At 48.9% G+C, this 17,334-nt stretch overlaps 1 protein-coding gene across 1 annotated transcript; it reads right to left on the bottom strand.

Annotated features, from left to right (window-relative positions):
* Positions 1 to 12,035: 12,035 nt before the first annotated feature.
* Positions 12,036 to 12,971, bottom strand: LOC102448203 (olfactory receptor 51G2-like). Its single transcript, XM_006132574.2, has one exon. The coding sequence runs from the start codon at positions 12,969 to 12,971 to the stop codon at positions 12,036 to 12,038; it is 936 nt and encodes a 311-aa protein (XP_006132636.2).
* Between the last annotated feature and the right edge of the window lie 4,363 nt (positions 12,972 to 17,334).

The raw sequence follows: 17,334 nt of genomic DNA, 5'->3' as shown, positions 1-17,334 counted from the left end.
CCCCTACCCTTCCCCACTCCCTCCCCTTACCTCCCCCCAATTGTAAAGCGTCGGGTCAAAGCACGTCGGCCGTCATCGAGTCTGTTCGTCGGGTGCGTCGGGCTTAGTTAGGGTTTTTCTTTTTAGCTTAGGCTAGGGTTTAGGCCACCATCGCCTGTCCCGAAGAACAGCCACGAGGATGCGGGGTTCATGCGGAAGGCTGAAGTCAGCGTACCTGATTCCAGTCATCTTCCGTCGAGGGATCTCCTGGCTGTTCCTCTCCTGAGGCCCGGAAGGACCAAAGGATTGAGGTGGCCAGCTTCACCGTCATCTTCCGTCGAGGGATCTCCTGGCTGTTCCTCTCCTGAGGCCCAGAAGGACCAAAGGATTGAGGTGGCCAGCAACACCACAGTCGTCCTGCCTGCGCCTAGACTATGTTTAATTATCTGTTGTGTGCATCTTGTAACCGTTCTTGCTAGTTTGTTATCTATGTAACTATAGTTTGTGGTTTACATTTTACTGAAAAGTGTCAGTATTTATTTCTGCGCCACAAACCACTGACCACTTACGAAGGGCCCCTCCAGTGATAGAGTACAGATTTCGTTCTCCACGGTTTGCCACCATGTTAAATTTAAGTGGCTACTTGGCATCTCACGTCATTTCGTACACTACCTAGAGTTACACAATACCCAACACAGGAATGAACAGCAAAATAGAGAACTGTTTATTTACAAGGGGGGGGGGACCTTCAACTGGGACAGGAAGGGGGGGGACCTTCAACTGGGACAGGAAGGGGGGGAGACCTTCAACTGGGACAGGAAGGGGGGGCAGTTACTGGGACGGGCGGCCCCTGTGAGCGTTCCTCCGGGGGCCAGCCTGCCCACGTTGGGCAGACCACGTCGGGGCAGGCTGCACGCGGAGGTGGCCAGGGGCAGGGGCAGAGGCAGGGGCAGGGGCAGGAGCAGGAGCAGGAGCAGGGGTAGGGGCAGGGGCAGGGGCAGGAACAGGGGCAGGAGCTGGGATAGGAGGAGGGGCAGGAACAGGGGCAGGAGCTGGGATGGGAGGGGGCATGAGCTGTGCTACGGGAGAGATGGCGGGGGCCTGGGCTCTGCCCATGCCATAGTGAATGGCATGCACAATATGTGCCGTCAGCGTGTCCATGGTGGTGCGCATCCCTCGGCATTTGTCCAGGAAGGCAGCCCAGCCATCCTGCCACCACTGCAGGTCCCCCTGCACCCGCTCCACGATGGAGGCCTGGATTGCCTCCACGGCGTTGACATGCCGGCGAAGCAGCTGGTCCCTCTGGCGGAGCCTCGGCCTCCGGGGTTGGCCTGCTGGGGGTGGCGCTGCTACCGCAGTGGAGGGTCTGGTGCTGCGTCCCGCTGCAGGGAAGAGAAGAAAGGACGGGTCAGTCAGGCAGGCCATCCACTGTCCCCACACCACATGCCCTCCACCCCTGAGTCCAGGTGAACCCACAGTTGTGTGACTTGGGCCCACTCGGTTCCCCTCCTGCCCCCGTGTTGTATGTTGGCAAGGAGGACCGCCCCGGTGTAGGGTCCCCCCTCTAGTACTGTAAGCACCGGTCTGTATCCTGGCCCCGTGGAGGGCAGGAGAGTGCTTGTGCTGCGTTCACTTGTGGAACTCCCTGAGGTGGAGACTGTGAAAAGCTTTGGGCTAATCACTGGTGTTAGACAGGGAGCGAGATGCATCCCCATGCAGTGCCTGGGAGCACATCTGGCAGAGGTGGTCTGGGCTCTCAGATCCCCTCGCGTGGGATATCTCCTGGACGGAACCAGAAGAGTGACTGGGGGGGGGATGTTCCATCCTTGCAGCAACGCTCAGGGGCCCTTCCCCCTCCGACTATCCCTCCCACAAGCCCGGTAGCCCAGGGACATGTGTGGCCACAGTGGGGACTTCCCTCGGGGAGGCAGCCAAGGCACTGGGAGCAGGCGAGGGGCTCGGTGGGGGTCCACGGTCACAGGACCGTGATGCTGCGGTGTACCCAATAGCAGCTGGCTGTGCCTCACAGCGAGGCATGGGACAGTGTTGCCGTTCTCCGTGCTGAACCCTTGGTGGAGCTGCGGGCTCTGGGCTGAGTCCCTGGGGCCCTGGCCGGTTCCAGCCGGCATCCACCCTTTCCCCCGGTCCCAGGCGTGCCCTGCAGCTGCCTGCCGCGGCCACGTGCCGCTCGGTCACCAGGCTGCACATGGTTGCATGTGCTGCTTGCTGCCTCATGCCACGCGGCATGCAGCTCACATGGCCTGAGTGACATGCTCTCCTCCTCCTCCCTCTGGGCACCTGCCCCCCCCGCCCTCCGCCCCACGCCTGTTGGGAGTGCAAACTGCACAAACTCACCAGTGGGATCCTCCCCGGCCTCGGCCTCGGAGGAGCTGCTGGAGGGGGCCTGCTGGGCGGTGGCTATGCTGGCCTCCTCACCGCCAGACACGCTGGCGCTGTCTTCTCCCTCCCCTGGCTCGGTGGGACGGTTGATGGCGGGGGCGCTGGCAGGTGTCCACAGGGACAGCTGGGGCTTCTGGGGCTGGCTGGCCCAGAAATGCATGGAGCCAGTCGTAATATGGGCAGGCATCGGGTCCTGCCCCCCTTCCGTCGGTGGCCCGCACATACCCCAGTTGCAGCTCTTTGACTTTGGACCGCACCTGCTCACAGTTGCGGCCAGGGTGTCCCTGCTGCGCCAGGTTCTGCGCCAGCCGCGTATACAGGTCCGCATTGCGGTGGTGGGACTGCAGGTCGTGGAGACCCTCCTCTTCCTGCCAGAGGTCCAGGAGGGTCTCCAGCTCTCTGGGGGTCCAGGATGGAGCCCGGCGTTTCCGGCCCCTGGGGGCTTCCTCCCCTGCGGGTGCAGGTGACTCACCACCCGGAGCTGCCCTGGGCTCAGAGGTGGCTGTTGGGCAGCACAGCACCACGTGGCAGAGCTCAAGCTGCACGCTCTCCAGCAGGCTCCTGCCACGGGCACCCAGCAGCCTCCGAGCTCTTTAAGAGCTCGGGTTACCAGGAAGTTCGGGGCTCCTACGGGGTCTCGCGCCGTCCAAAGCGCTTTTTTCCGCGTCTTCTGCTTTTCCGGAAAAGCTGTCTACACTGGCCCATTTCCAGAAAAGCTTTTCTGGAATAAGGACTTATGCCCGAGCGGGAACAGCGTAGGGTTTCCAGAATAGCGGCTGATTTTGTACAGTACAACGTCGTTGCTTTTCCGGAAATTCAAGGAGCCAGTGTAGACAGCTCGCAGCTTATTCCGGAAAAGCGGCTGATTTTCTGGAATAAGTGGCCCAGTGTAGACACAGCCCTAGGCTGTGTCAACACTGGCATGAATTTCCGGAACTGCTTAAAACGGAATACTATTCCGTTTTCAGTTTTTCCGGAAAAGGAGCATCTACATTGGCAGGCTGCTTTTCCGGAAAAGCCCTTTTTCCGGAAAAGAGTCTGTGGCCAATGTAGGCGCGCTTTTCCGGAAAAGAGGCCCGATCGCCATTTTTGCGATTGGGGCTTTTTTCCGGAAAAGACTACTGGGCTGTCTACACTGGCCCTTTTCCGGAACAGTGTTCCGTAATAAGGATTTATGCCCGAGCGGGAGCAGAATAGTTTTTTTCCGGAATAGCGGCTGATTTTGTACAGTAGAGCATTGTTGCTTTTCCGGAAATTCAAGGGCCAGTGTAGACAGCTTGCAGCTTATTCCGGAAAAGCGGCTGATTTTCCGGAATAAGTGGCCCGGTGTAGACACAGCCCTAGTGTATAAAAAGTAGGGAATACTCTTGTTATTCACACCTCCCCATCAGCCACAGCCACCATAATGGAATTGTCCTGCTTAACACTGCTCCTAAACAAAATAAGTAACTCCATTGTTTCAATACACTAGTACCTATCAATATCCCTGCCTCTCTAATTTCCACTCCAATGCATCTGATGAAGTGAGTTTTACCAACAAAAGCTTATGCCCAAATAAATCTGTTAGGGTACATCTACACTAGCCCCCTAGTTCGAACTAGGGAGGCTAATGAGGGCGACCAAAATTGCTAATGAAGTGCAGGATTTCAATATTTCAATATTTAAATCCCGTGCTTCATTAGCAATTTCAGTCACCCTCATTAGCCTCCCTAGTTCGAACTAGGGGGCTACTGTAGACGTACCCTTAGGGCTCATCTACACTGGCCCCTTTTCCGAAAGGGGCATGCTAATTTCACAGGTCGTAATAGGGAAATCCACGGGGGATTTAAATATCCCCCGCGGCATTTAAATAAACATGTCCGCCGCTTTTTTCCGGCTTTTAGAAAAGCCGGAAAAGAGCATCTACACTGGCCCCGATCCTCCGGAAAAAAGCCCTTTTCCGGAGGATCTCTTATTCCTACTTTGAAGTAGGAATAAGAGATCCTCCAGAATAGGGCTTTATTCCGGAGGATCGGGCCAGTCTAGATGCTTTTTTCCGGCTTTTCCCCAAGCCGGAAAAAAAGCGGCGGACATGTTTATTTAAATCCCGCGGGGGATATTTAAATCCCCCGTGGATTTCCCTATTCCGAAGTAGAAAATTAGCATGCGCTATTACGACCTGTGAAATTAGCATGCCCCTTTCGGAAAAGGGGCCAGTGTAGACGTAGCCCTGGTGTTCAAGGTGCTACAGCACTCTTCATTGTTTTTACAGATCTCACAGGTACCCCTCTGAGACAAGTATTTCAGAGTGAGTACACAACCCTGAAGATAAGTGCTAGAAGCTGTTTCTAGCCCGTTACCACCAGACAGCATCATGCTACTGTTCACTGAAGAAAGAGTTATTAACACATACCCATTGCAAATAGAATTTATGGTACACCTGAGCTATTTTCTAAAGCATACTCATTTAGCAGTAAAGTTACCACTGTTCCTTCCTAGAGACGTCTCAACATATCTGCTGCTAGCTTCTAATATAAATTTACGTCATGAATGTTGGGTTGATAACATTTCTGTTACAATGAACAGTTTGGCATAACATTTGCAGAACTGTGCTTTAATAGACACATATCAAGCCATTTTTTCCCCTCTGATCTGATGAGTACTCAGGTTAGAGTGTGACTTTAAAATGTAGTGTCTGTCGTCAGGATTTCATTAGAACCTGAAACGATCATAACATCTCAACCCTCAAACAGTCCCTGGTCAGCAAACAGAAGTCTAGAAAAAACAATGAGTAGTCCTGTGACACCCTAGGCTGTATTTAGACTGCATCCTCTTTTGAAAGAGGAAATGCAAATGAAGCACCGATTTATAAAATCTCGTGCTTCATTTGCATAACCACGTCCGATCCCTTTTTCAGAAGAGGTTTTTTACCCCAAAAGAAAGCAGTTTAGACATGGTTCTTTCGAAAAAAACCCACCCTTTTTCGAAAAAAGACTTCTTCCTCAAAAAATGAGGTTTACAGGGTTCTCTTGAAAAAGGGGGGCTTTTTCCTCAAAAAAACCCACATCTAAACCACGTTAAAATTGCTTTCTTTTTCCACAAAAACCTCTTCCAAAAAAGGGATTGGAAGAGGTTATGCAAATGAAGCGTGTGATTTTGTAAATCCGTGCTTCTTTTGCATTTCTTCTTTCAAAAGAGGATGCAGTCTTGACACGGCCTTAGAGACTAATATATATATGGTTCTCCTCAGGTTCTGTTCTGTCATTCTCTAGCCTGTATCTAGAAGGGTGCCGGGCATTGGAATTAGAATAAGAAATATTAATTCCCTGAGCTCTTACTCTCTAGGACATAATAAAAACATCACGGGCTCGTCTACACTGGCCCCTTTTCCGGAAGGGGCATGTAAATTTCACCTATCGTAGTAGGGAAATCCGCGGGGGATTTAAATATCCCCCGCGGCATTTAAATAAAAATGTCCGCCGCTTTTTTCCGGCTTTTAAAAAAGCCGGAAAAGAGCGTCTACACTGGCCCCAATCCTCCGGAAAAAGCGCCCTTTTCCGGAGGCTCTTATTCCTACTTTGAAGTAAAGAATAAGAGCCTCCGGAAAAGGGCGCTTTTTCCGGAGGATCGAGGCCAGTGTAGACGCTCTTTTCCGGCTTTTTTAAAAGCCGGAAATAAGCGGCGGACATTTTTATTTAAATGCCGCGGGGGATATTTAAATCCCCCGCGGATTTCCCTACTACGATAGGTGAAATTTACATGCCCCTTCCGGAAAAGGGGCCAGTGTAGACGTAGCCCACCTGATAGTGAGGCACAATTAGAGTTTGTAGAACATGAGTTTGAAGGTGACATGCCAGAGTATTACCTAATACGTAACTTCATTTTGCACATGAAAGTGGTTTACTTCTCCCTCTCTCTCGCTATCTATGCCCTCAATTCATCACACATGTAGTGCCTGGTAAAGGACATTGTGACAGGCATGGAGCTGAGCAATTTATTGGATAGCTATATTGGGTTAACTATTGGGAGGCTAATGTTATGGCTCAATTGGGTGAAACCAATCTGGCTCCCCTTAGTTTAAGAGCAGGCTGCTGGAAAACAAGCAGGAAGGGAAGCAACAGCTTAGGAAAAGCTGGTCACTCAGTGAACACTTCAGGGAGGCTAAGGGTACATCTAGACTACATGCCTCTGGCGACAGAGGCATGTAGATTAGGCTACCTGACAGAGTAAAATGAAGCGGCGATTTAAATAATCGCCGCTTCATTTAAATTTACATGGCTGCCGCGTTGAGCCGACAAACAGCTGATCAGTAGCGGCAGTCATGTTTATGCTAATGAAGCACAGAATATTTAAATTCATCAGCAATTTCAACATGCCTAATCTGCATCTCTCTGTCGACAGAGAGGTGTTGTGTAGACACAGCCCCAGAAAAGGGGGGGGGTCTCCTCTCACTCAGGCCCTGCCAGGATTGGGCCCAGAGCAAGCAAAGTATCTAGAAATGGGAACCCCTGAGAAATCCTGATGGGGGAATCAGGGTTTTAATACAGAGAGCTTGTTTTGAAAGCCACATGTCTGTGTAGCTTGAACAACCCGCAGTAGAGCTTGGGCAGAGGTAGGAGACAGTCCCCAAGCTCCCTAGAGCTGCCTGTCCTCCCGCCCCATCACTGAGTCACTCGACAGCCCAGCTGAGTCCTCTGCCACTGCACAGAACATCTGCCAATGCAAACAGCCTGCAGCCTTCGCCCTGCACTTGGCATGTTACAGACAGTGAAACCTGCCCACGTACCCAGTTCCTGCTAGAAGGGAGCCGCTGGCACCAGAGGTCTTCACTCTACAGCACAAGGAGTCATTGGAGAGGTTGCATGGGCAGCAGGCAGTGTGTGTTCAGATAGGGAGGCAGCTGCCTTTATGCAGCATGTTTGTACCGTCCCTTGGGGCCACTTGGCCATCAGGGAACCTCAGCTGCTTGGCTTTGTGCACACTTGCTTTAACCCCATAACAGCCAATAGCAAATGGCAGGAGGCCAAATTCCAGGGGATGAGGGATGATGCTGAACAGTGGGATAGATGCACTAGTCCTGCTGCAGGCTCCATTCCTGAGATCTGAGCTTGTCAAACCTGTTTGTACAGGCCTGATGCGTTCCATGGCTACCTTGTGGCTGGCCAAGTGTCTTGGCAATTACGAAGCTGTTAGAACTGCAGTTGTGCTGAAATATTAGTACTACTACAAATAATAAATAATAATAATAATTTCTCCTAGGCAGTTCCCTTTCCTTCATTATCAAACCAGGATGCCAGGCAGTAAAGGACATTCCACAAGGCTCTATACATGGAAATTTCCCTACAGTCAAGTGAGCCTGGCTAGATATTCATGGCTCTGGATGAAATGGGTAGAGGAACACGTTCCCCACGCACAGCCTCTTGAAAAGAAAGAGGTTTAGTCATCAAGAGTACAAAGCAGCCAAGAAAATAGTTTGAAAATAACAGGCAGCTGACACACGTCTATACTCATCCATCTCATGTACCCCAAGATCAGACAGGCTTTGCTCTGGAGAAACAGGGACAGAACTGATGTGATTTACATTCTTTTGGGAAGCCAAGGAGCCCTAGTTTCCTTCTGTCTATGAGAGCATTTTTCCATCTGTTTGGCACATTCTTGGGGAAGTCACCTTTGCTGAGACCTGTGTGAGCCTGATCCCTGTCACCGTGCTCAGTTGTGTCCATGATACAGACCGAGCTGACCTGTGCCCCCAGACGGCTTTCCCCAAGCCCCTCCTGGACACTGCTTCATCGTTGGGCACATTGATCCACTCAGTCTCAATGGCTCCCAACCACTGCTCTGGTGACTGTCCTGAAATTGCTGGTGACTCGGAGGCACTCTGACACTCTCCACAAAACTCCACTACCTCCTCCTATGGTCACTCCTCAGCATCCCACCTCTACCACAGACACCAAGGTGCTGGAGTCACAGGGCTCCCCTAAAGCCAACTGTCATAGGAGGTGGTGGTAAGAGGCCTATGCAGACAAGTGTCAGGCATGTTGCCCTGTGGGACCCTGACAGAGCCCTGATTTAGGTGTGTCTGAGTATCCGAGCACCTCAGAGGTGTTTATCTTTCCACCACTGCTGTGAGGCAGGGCAGGGCTGTTATCCATCTGTTGTGAGGCTCAGAGACAACTGGCAGTTTGCCCATGGGCACACAAGGCAAGGGAACGAAGCCCATCTCTCCTGAGTCACAAACAGTGTTCAGACCACAGTTCCAGCTTTCCAGCCATCTTAGCCAGGAAAGGCCCAGCTGGATTCTCTGCTGTGCCAGCAGAATTCCCCCATCTGTTGCAGAGCGGAGATGACCAGGCACCAGTTACTGGGGCTTGATTCAGTGGCATTAGAGCATCCCAGAGGCTGGGATGACCTCCATCCATTAGGAACAGCCCACCCTGGCCATGTCCCTGCAGACAGGTTCCACCCCAGAATGCTCCCTTTGGGATCTGAAGTAGCCCTGCAGGCACCCTGCCCTTCCCTATGTGGTCCTTGTGGTGACTAACTCTCAGCCTGGGGTACTTTACAAGAGATCCCCCTTGTGGGGAGCAGAGAAAGGAGGGCCTGGAGTCCAAGGTTTTAAAGAAAGCCTCTGGGCCCAGCTAGCTGTCCCCGATTTACCTGCAGCCAACACCAGGCCTGGGGGGAGAAGAAAAGATAGTAGCCTGGCTCAGTTAGGTGCGACTAGCCAGGAGGTTCATCAGTCTGTCACGGGAGCAAGTATAATCCCCACTCTTTGGGAAAAGGGGGGAAGCTACAGAGAAGCTCCAACTAAGGGGAATCTTGTGGCCATGCCCCAAACTGAAGTATTATATGGTTTGGAATTACAGAGTTGAGAAAGAAATCACTTGAAACACAGAGAGCCGAAACAGTTGCAAGCTTCCATTTATTGCCATACAGAATTAAGCAGAGCCAGTGAAATCCAGCTGGGCTGATCCCTAATGAAACATCTCAGTTACTATAACATCAAGGTCTACAACAACCAAATACACAACAGCTACGTCTAGACTGGCAGGATTTTCCAGAAATGCTTTGAACGGAAAATTTTCTGTTAAAAGCATTTTCGGAACAGAGCATCTAGATTGGCATGGACGCTTTTCCGCAAAAAAGCCCCGATCGCCAATTTCGCGATCGGGGCTTTTTTGCGGAAAACAAAGCTGAGCTGTCTACACTCGCCCTTTTGTGCAAAAGTTCTGTGGAAAAGAACTTTTGCCCGAACGAGAGCAGCATAGTATTTCCACAAGAACACTGACAAGCTTACATGAGATCGTCAGGGCTTTTGCAGAAATTCAAGCGGCCAGTGTAGACAGCTGGCAAGTGTAGAGAATCAACAAGTATAGTGCATTGACCGCGTGACGGGGCATCCAAGGACAAAACCAAGAAAAGCTGCAAACCTTGGAGGACGATCCAGGAGTCAGCGGGGACGCGCGTGATCAAGAGTCCTGAGCCAACAATAACAACATCTGCCCGAGTCAACGACCTTCGAGAATGCTGTGTTGGGACTGTGAGAAAGCACAGTTTGTGAAAAGCAGGATGTGGACTTTTGGGAAGTTGAGAGGGAATAAAGATAGTTATAATCTTGCAATAAAACGATTTCGTGCTTGCACCGGCTGGAGTCTGTGCCTTCATACACCACAGGCAAGCTTTTCCGGAAAAGCGGCTAATTTTCCGGAAAAACTGGCCAGTCTAGACACAGCCAGCATGTCCTCATCCCTTCCTAAGAATGTCCCTTTAATAAAATAAAAACTAAACTAGGGAATGAGGGTAGACTGCCTTAGTTCTTGGCAAACCCTGGGGATTATTTTGCCCCATAATCATGGATTAACCTAAACAAAAAGTCCACCCATTGAGGAGGCCTTCTTTCTCTTGGTGGATTACAGCGGACATCTGGCGTTCTTACACCTGAAGGTGTTATTTTGAAATTATTAAGTCCATTATTTCAAATTAACAGGCTTGATAAGATATGTCTACACTGTGGTGCTATTTCGGGATAGTTCCGGTACCCCAAAATAGCTATTCCGTATTTTAACAGCATGCCTGTTACTTCAAAATATAACAGCCTTGCTATTCTGACGTCCCGGCAAACTTCATTCCATGACGATTAAGGGACTTTTCGGAATAGCGGTTTATTTCAAAATTGGGCACTGTGTAGACAACGCTAAACGACAAAATAAGCTATTTTGAAACTGACTCAAAATAAGCTATGCTACACAATTCGAGATAAGGGTGCAGTGTAGATGCACCCATAGTGTGGATGCTTGCCTTGTTATTTCAAAATAAGGGGTGTTATTTCAGAGTAACTCCCCAGTATAGACATACCCTCATGTAATAAATAGGATTGTGGAAGTGGGAACTCAAGAGGAAAAAGAAGGTGTGGGAGGAGAGCACAGAGGTGAATGAGCATACGTCCTGTGTTTCCTTTTTGAATGGGGCTCACTCTAAAATAAATGGGCTGGGTTGGGGTGTGATAGGAGCGATTCATGACTGTGGGGGAATTGACAACCATTTCCACCCCTTTGCGTTACTGTGTCAGCATAAACTGAGGTGGGATTGGGGGGGAATCTGGGCCTGAGGGTCATGTCAGGACTCCTGCGTGGTGTGCAGATCCATCAACAGGGCAGGAGTTGGACTACGTGAATGGTTTCTCCTAAATCCACAGTATTAATCATGTTTCTGGCATCACACAGTCACTGGTACCTCTTTGAGGACCTAAGTGCGGGGTGGGTGACTGTGTCCATTGAGAAGCCCTGTCCAGAGCTGGAACAGTCCTTATGGATCAGTCAGCACCAAGAGCTCTCATAAGAACATAAGAACGGCCATACTGGGACAGACCAAAGGTCCGTCTAGCCAACTGTCCTGTCTTCCAACAGTGGCCAATGCCAGGTGCCCCAGATGAAGTGAACAGATAAAGTGATCGATCCCTTCCCTGTCACCCATTCCCAACCTTTGACAAACAGAGGTTATGGGAATCCTCCCTGCTCATCCTGGCTAATAAGTATTGATGGACCTAATCTCCATAAATGTATCTGGTTCTTTTTTGAACCCTTTTAAATTCTCAGTCTTCACAATAGCCTCTGGCAAACTGGTCCACAGGTTGACTGTGTGCTGTGTGAAGAAATATTTCCTTTTGTTTGTTTCAAATCTGCTACTTATTAATTTCATTTGGTAACCTCTAGTTCTTGAGTTATAGGAACAAGTAAATAACGTTCACTTTGGAAGATGCAGGATTGCCACTGCACAACTTTTTCATGAGTGATAAGCCAGGTGTCATGGGAGACAACATCCACAGCCCTTCTCTTTATTGATGGTACAGAGACGAATACTGAAGTCAGAGCAGCCACTCTTAAGGTTCATTTTGACCCTCCCATTCTTTGGCTCTCCATGAACCCAATCATTTTGGAAATGCGGCTGCCTACCTTTGTCTTCTTCTCCAGGACTCTGTCCTCCCTCACCCATGGGTGGGGACAACCTGTCTCACCCAGCTCCAGACCTTTCACCCTACTGGAACCTCAATGTAGAGTGTAGAGATGAATAGTTCATTTCATGATGCATATAAGTGTCCATCACGGTGTGAATGACTGTGGCCTGCGTTTTCCATGTTTCAAGGCACCAGAGCTGGAGCAGGTAGAAGAACTCACTCTTCACTTGAAGAACACCCTGAGTATCCTTGAACGAAGGTGTTTGTTTTTCACACTGTACACGATTGGATTCATCAGGGGCGGAACCAGTATGTAGACGTAGCCCATGAGACTCTGAAGTAAGTGAGAAGAGCTGTTCCCGAATCTGTGTATCACGGACAAGCCAATGTCAGGTATGAAGAAGATCAGGACAGCACAGAAGTGGGAGACACAAGTGTTTAGGGCCCTGAAACACTCAGTACAAGATGCAACACTCAGCACAGTCTTGAGGATCATCCCATAGGAAAGTAAAATGAGCAATGAGTCCGACCCCACAGCTAAGATTTTGATAGCTAAACCGTAGATGATGTTGACAGTGATGTCCGCACAAGCTAGCTTCATGACATCCTGGTGCACGCAGTAGGAATGGGAGAGGATGTTGCATTGACAGTATCGGAAACGTTTCACAAGAAAGGGGAGTGGAAATACTAGGGACATGGTTCTTAGCACAGACACCAGCCCCATCTTGGCTATTCTCGGCAGGGTTAAGATGGAAGCGTACCTCAGCGGGTTACAGATTGCCATGAAGCGGTCATAGGCCATCAACAGGAGCATGGAGGATTCGGTGTATGTAAACAAGTGTACAAAGAACACCTGGGCAAAACAGGCATCCAGGCTGATCACTCTAGAGTTAAACAAAAATATGCCCAGTGTGGTTGGCATGGTGGATATTGATAAACCAATGTCTGTGATGGCCAACATGGAAAGGAAAATGTACATGGGCTCATGGAGGCTTGGGTCTGTTTTTATTATGAACAGAATTAGTACATTTCCTATTATTGCAATAGAGTACATCATGCAGAAGGTGATAAAGATCCAGAGATAGACATTTTCCTGCCCAGGCATCCCAGTGAGAAGGAATACTTCAGAGTTGAATTTGGTGTCATTGGCGGCTGACATCATGCACTGGGCAGGTTAGAAGAATTTTCAACTTTTATTCCTGAAAGGAAAAATAATATGACAGTAGATGATATTTTACTAGACATCTTTCTGCTCCCAAGAGCTCAGGGCAGATCAGCAAAAACATGGACTTGGGTTTACACACTGAAAGACTGGATGAAATCTGTAGTCTATTTGTCCCAGTATCTCCTGGTCGGTCCCACACACTGCAGAGAAAGGTGGAAGATGCCCTGTAATAGGCAGCTATGAATTTTCCTGCTACTAGGGAAAATCTGTCCCTCATACTAATTGGTGAGACAGATTTTGTTATGCAAATCAAGGTTTAGAGACCTTCCAACATTTTAAAACAATCTTTTCGACTGTATTTGTAACTGTATTTTCTGGTTACCCATATAAACATCCAGCCCATCTTTGAATCTGGCTAATCTCTTGGCCCCAAGGATATCTTGTGGTTAGGACTTCCACAGCCTGCTTCAAAGCACTGTGCAATTTTGCACAGTGTTACCTCCCCACAGACACTCTTTCTGTGTCTCCAAATCTGAGGGTGGCCCCTTCTATCATGTTATGTGTGTAAACACCTGGCAGGTGCATGGTGAAAAATCATAGAATCATAGAATGCTAAGATTGGAAGGGACCTCGAGAGGCATAAAGTCCAGTCCCCTGCCCCCATGGCAGGACCAAATGGTCACTGTGTTGATCCATGTTGCATACCAGCTATTTATAAACAAATTTCACTGTCTTGCAGCACTCATTTCTATTTTTTTCCACTCCAAATTGTGCCGTTGCTTCTTTCTGGTAGAATAGATAAATTCAAAGATCTAGAGTCTGAATTCAATACAATACATGTCTACAACATCACTCTGGATTTATATGTGTAAGTTTGATCAGTACCAGGCTCCATTAAAGTTCCATTACCGAATTCTGCCAACGATAGTGTGACGGACCTATTATTGCCTAGGGAGGTTCTGGAAAGATTCCGAGAATTCTGCCGCAACCTTTCTATATATTTGCTTGCCATGGAGGCTTGTTTTGTAATATTTTTATGTCAAAGAAAAATGTTGGCATCACTTTTTCACATCTGTACGATAGCACACAGGTATCAACCCAATTTCTCTCTGCTAATGTTCTTTCAGTGATCATTGCTCCAGTTTAGAGCGGGACTTAAAATATAACATGTCACTTAGATTTCTTCAGAACCTGGAGGAAACACAGCATCTCAGCCCATTTTCACAATGGAAAATAGTTTATTGCTTTCTCTCTCTTTCTGTCTCTCTCTATAATACCCATTTCTTTTGACATTTGCTATATAACTACATTGGGTTAACTATTGGGGGTGGTTTTGTTATGGTTGTATTGGTTTGAACCAATCTGGCTATCTTCGTCTAGAAGTAGGTGTCCGGGGAGGGATCATGTGAGGATTATCTGTTGTGTTCCCTCCCTCTGGGGCATCTGGTATTGGACACTGTCAGCAGACAAGACGCTGGGCTAGATGGACTGTCAATCTGACCCAGTATGGCCGCTCATGTGTTCTAATGCTCTTAGTTTACTAGCAGGTTGCTGGGAAACAAGCAGAAAGGGAAGTAGAAGCAGAAGAAAAGCCATCGCTCTGTGAACAGACTGTGGTTTGACACCCTTCTTATTCTCCCATGTTACACTTTATTCCTATTGTTCAAATTACACTGTATGTTGGTTCTCAAAGGCTGGCTGGTCACTAGTCTCAACACGAGTCATAAATTCCCAAAGGGAGGAACCACAAGTTCTGGTCCTCTCACACCTGCAGGGCAGGCCTAGTCAACCTGCCGTTTGTTGGAGCCTATGGCCCAGTCTGAGGGTGGGAGAATTATGGGATTCCACCCATGAGAGGGTAGGGCCCAAGCCCTGTCCTCTGGGACTCTTAGGGTGTGTCTAGACTACATGGCTCCATCTCCATGTTGATGAGTTTACTAGACATAGGAAAATGAAGTGGCGATTTAAATAATTGTCCCTTCATTTACATCAAAATGGCTGCCGTGCTGTGCTGATCAGCTGTTTGGCCGCACGACAGGGCAGTCTGGACACTCCGTGGTCGACAATGGAAGCCTTTGTCGACCACTCCGGTAAACTTCATTTCATGAGGCATAATGGAGTGCTCAACAAAGGCTTCCATTGTAGACTGTGGAGCGTCCAGACTGCCCTGCTGTGCCACCAAACAGCTGATCGGCTCAGCACAGCGTCCATTTTGATGTAAATGAAGCAGCAATTATTGAAATCGCCACTTCATTTTCCTATGTCTAGTAAGCTCATCTACATGACTCCGTAAATGGAGCCATGTAGTCTAGACATACCCTTAGACCAGAGACTGGCAGGAATTCTGGTGGCCCAGTAATTCTGTGGGATTTCTTCCAGGAAGAATTGCTGGAGCCTTAGTCAGTCAGGGAAAATAGACTTGGACTTGTTACTACAGAGCAACGCAGCTTCTGAATTCCTCTCCCTCACAAGTGAGCCTGAGAAGAAAACTCTTTCCAGTGCATTTGCTGATTACATTTCAAGGAGCAAATAAATCTGAAGCAATTTGGGAACTAGTCACTTAGCAGGATCAGCCCAGAGCACACGGCACCTCTGGAAATAGGAGCTCTTGAAAAGTCTGACTCAAGGCATTGGGGATTTAACACGGTGCACACCTCTTAAAAATCACACTCCTGTGCAGCTTGAACAATCCACCCCGGGCATGTCTACACTACGAGATTGTTTCGAAGTAACTTAGCTTGAAATAATAACTCCTAAAATAACTATTTAGAAAAAGAGTGTCAGCACTACATGGAAGCCACAAAATTAGTCCAAGGTAGTCTCCCCCTACATGGATATGTAATCCATACACCTAGTATGGGTCACTGCCCCTTGTAGTGGCATTTAGACTACTTACATCAAGAGATAAGAACAAGGGAGCACTACAGCCTAGGTTGAGAGGCAGCTGGCTTTATAGCTTAAGCTGAAGAAGTTCCTACATTAAGTTCTAGAAGTTCCAGGTTCATATCTGTCCAGTGGTGGTTACAGATACATTACCTCCACTTAAAGAAAACAGTCATGTAGCACTTTAAAGATTAACAAGATAGCCTCCCCACCTTTTGATATTCATAGTGACACGATTAGCCACTACTGGCTAAGTAGCAATTCTGCAGAAAAGAACCGGGTGATTACAGTGGACAAGAAGCTGGATATAAATCAACAGTGTGCCTTTGTAGCCAAGAAGGCTAATGCCATTTTAGCGTGCATTTGGAGGAGCATTGCCAGCAGATTCAGAGATGTCATTATTCCCCTTTATTCGGCTCTGGTGAGGCCACATCTGGAGTATTATGTCCAGCTCTGGGCCCCCAATTACAGGAATGATGTGGACGCATTGGAGAGGGTCCAGAGGAGGGTGACCAAAATGATTAGGGGGCTGGAGCACATGACCTACGAGGAGAGGCTGAGGGAGTTGGGCTTATTTAGTCTGCAGAAGAGAAGAGTGAGGGGGGATTTGATAGCAACCTTCAACTTCCTGAAGGGAGGTTCCAAAAAGGATGGGGAGAGGCTGTTCTCAGTAGTGACAGATGGCAGAACAAGGAACAATGGTCTCAAGTTGTGGGGGGAGAGGTCCAGGTTGGATATTAGGAAAAACTATTTCAGTAGGAGGGTGGTGAAGCACTGGAATGGGTTACCTAGGGAAGTAGTGAAGACTCCATCCCTAGAGGTGTTTACGTCTCGGCTTGACAAAGCCCTCGCCGGGTTGATTTAGAAGGAATTGGTCCTGCCTAGAGCAGGGGGCTGGACTTGATGACCTTCTGAGGTCTCTTCCAGTTCTATGATTCTATTTTGAAATAACAAGTGGAGTATCCACACTACCAAGCGTGTTATTTCGAAATATGGGGCTAGTTATTATAACAGGGCTGGTTATAAGGGGGGGTCGCTTTGAAAAAACTCCCTACTGTAGACCAGGTCTGTGATGCTTTGGCAGCTGGACTGGGGTTTTGAAGCTGCCTAGTGTTACCTGGCTTCCAGGTACATTACTGAGTCACCCCAACAGCCCACTGAGTCCTCTACTGCTACACAAAACGTCTACCAATGCAAACATTTCCCGTCACATTTTAAAGGCAGTGCAACCTGCCAACATACCCAATTCCTGTGAGAAGGGGACCACTGACACCACAGGACTTCACCTGATGTTCCACGGGCAGCAGGCAGTGTGTGTTCAGCTAGGGAGGCAACTGCCTTTATGCAGCATGTTTGTACCTTCCCTTGGGGCCACTTGGCCATCACGGAACCTCAGCTGCTTGGCTTCGTGTGCACCAGCTTAAACCCCCATTACAGCCAATGGCAAACAGCAGGAGGCCAAATCACAAGGAAT

This window comes from Pelodiscus sinensis, chromosome 1, assembly GCF_049634645.1.
Source record: "Pelodiscus sinensis isolate JC-2024 chromosome 1, ASM4963464v1, whole genome shotgun sequence".
Taxonomy (NCBI): Eukaryota; Metazoa; Chordata; order Testudines; family Trionychidae; genus Pelodiscus; species Pelodiscus sinensis.
Note: the sequence above shows the minus strand (reverse complement) of the source record. Positions and strands in the feature narration are given on the sequence as shown.

Bases quoted from the DNA above. Each gene is read 5' to 3' on its own strand.
- LOC102448203 (XM_006132574.2), bottom strand. From the start codon at position 12,971: ATGTCAGCCGCCAATGACACCAAATTCAACTCTGAAGTATTCCTTCTC.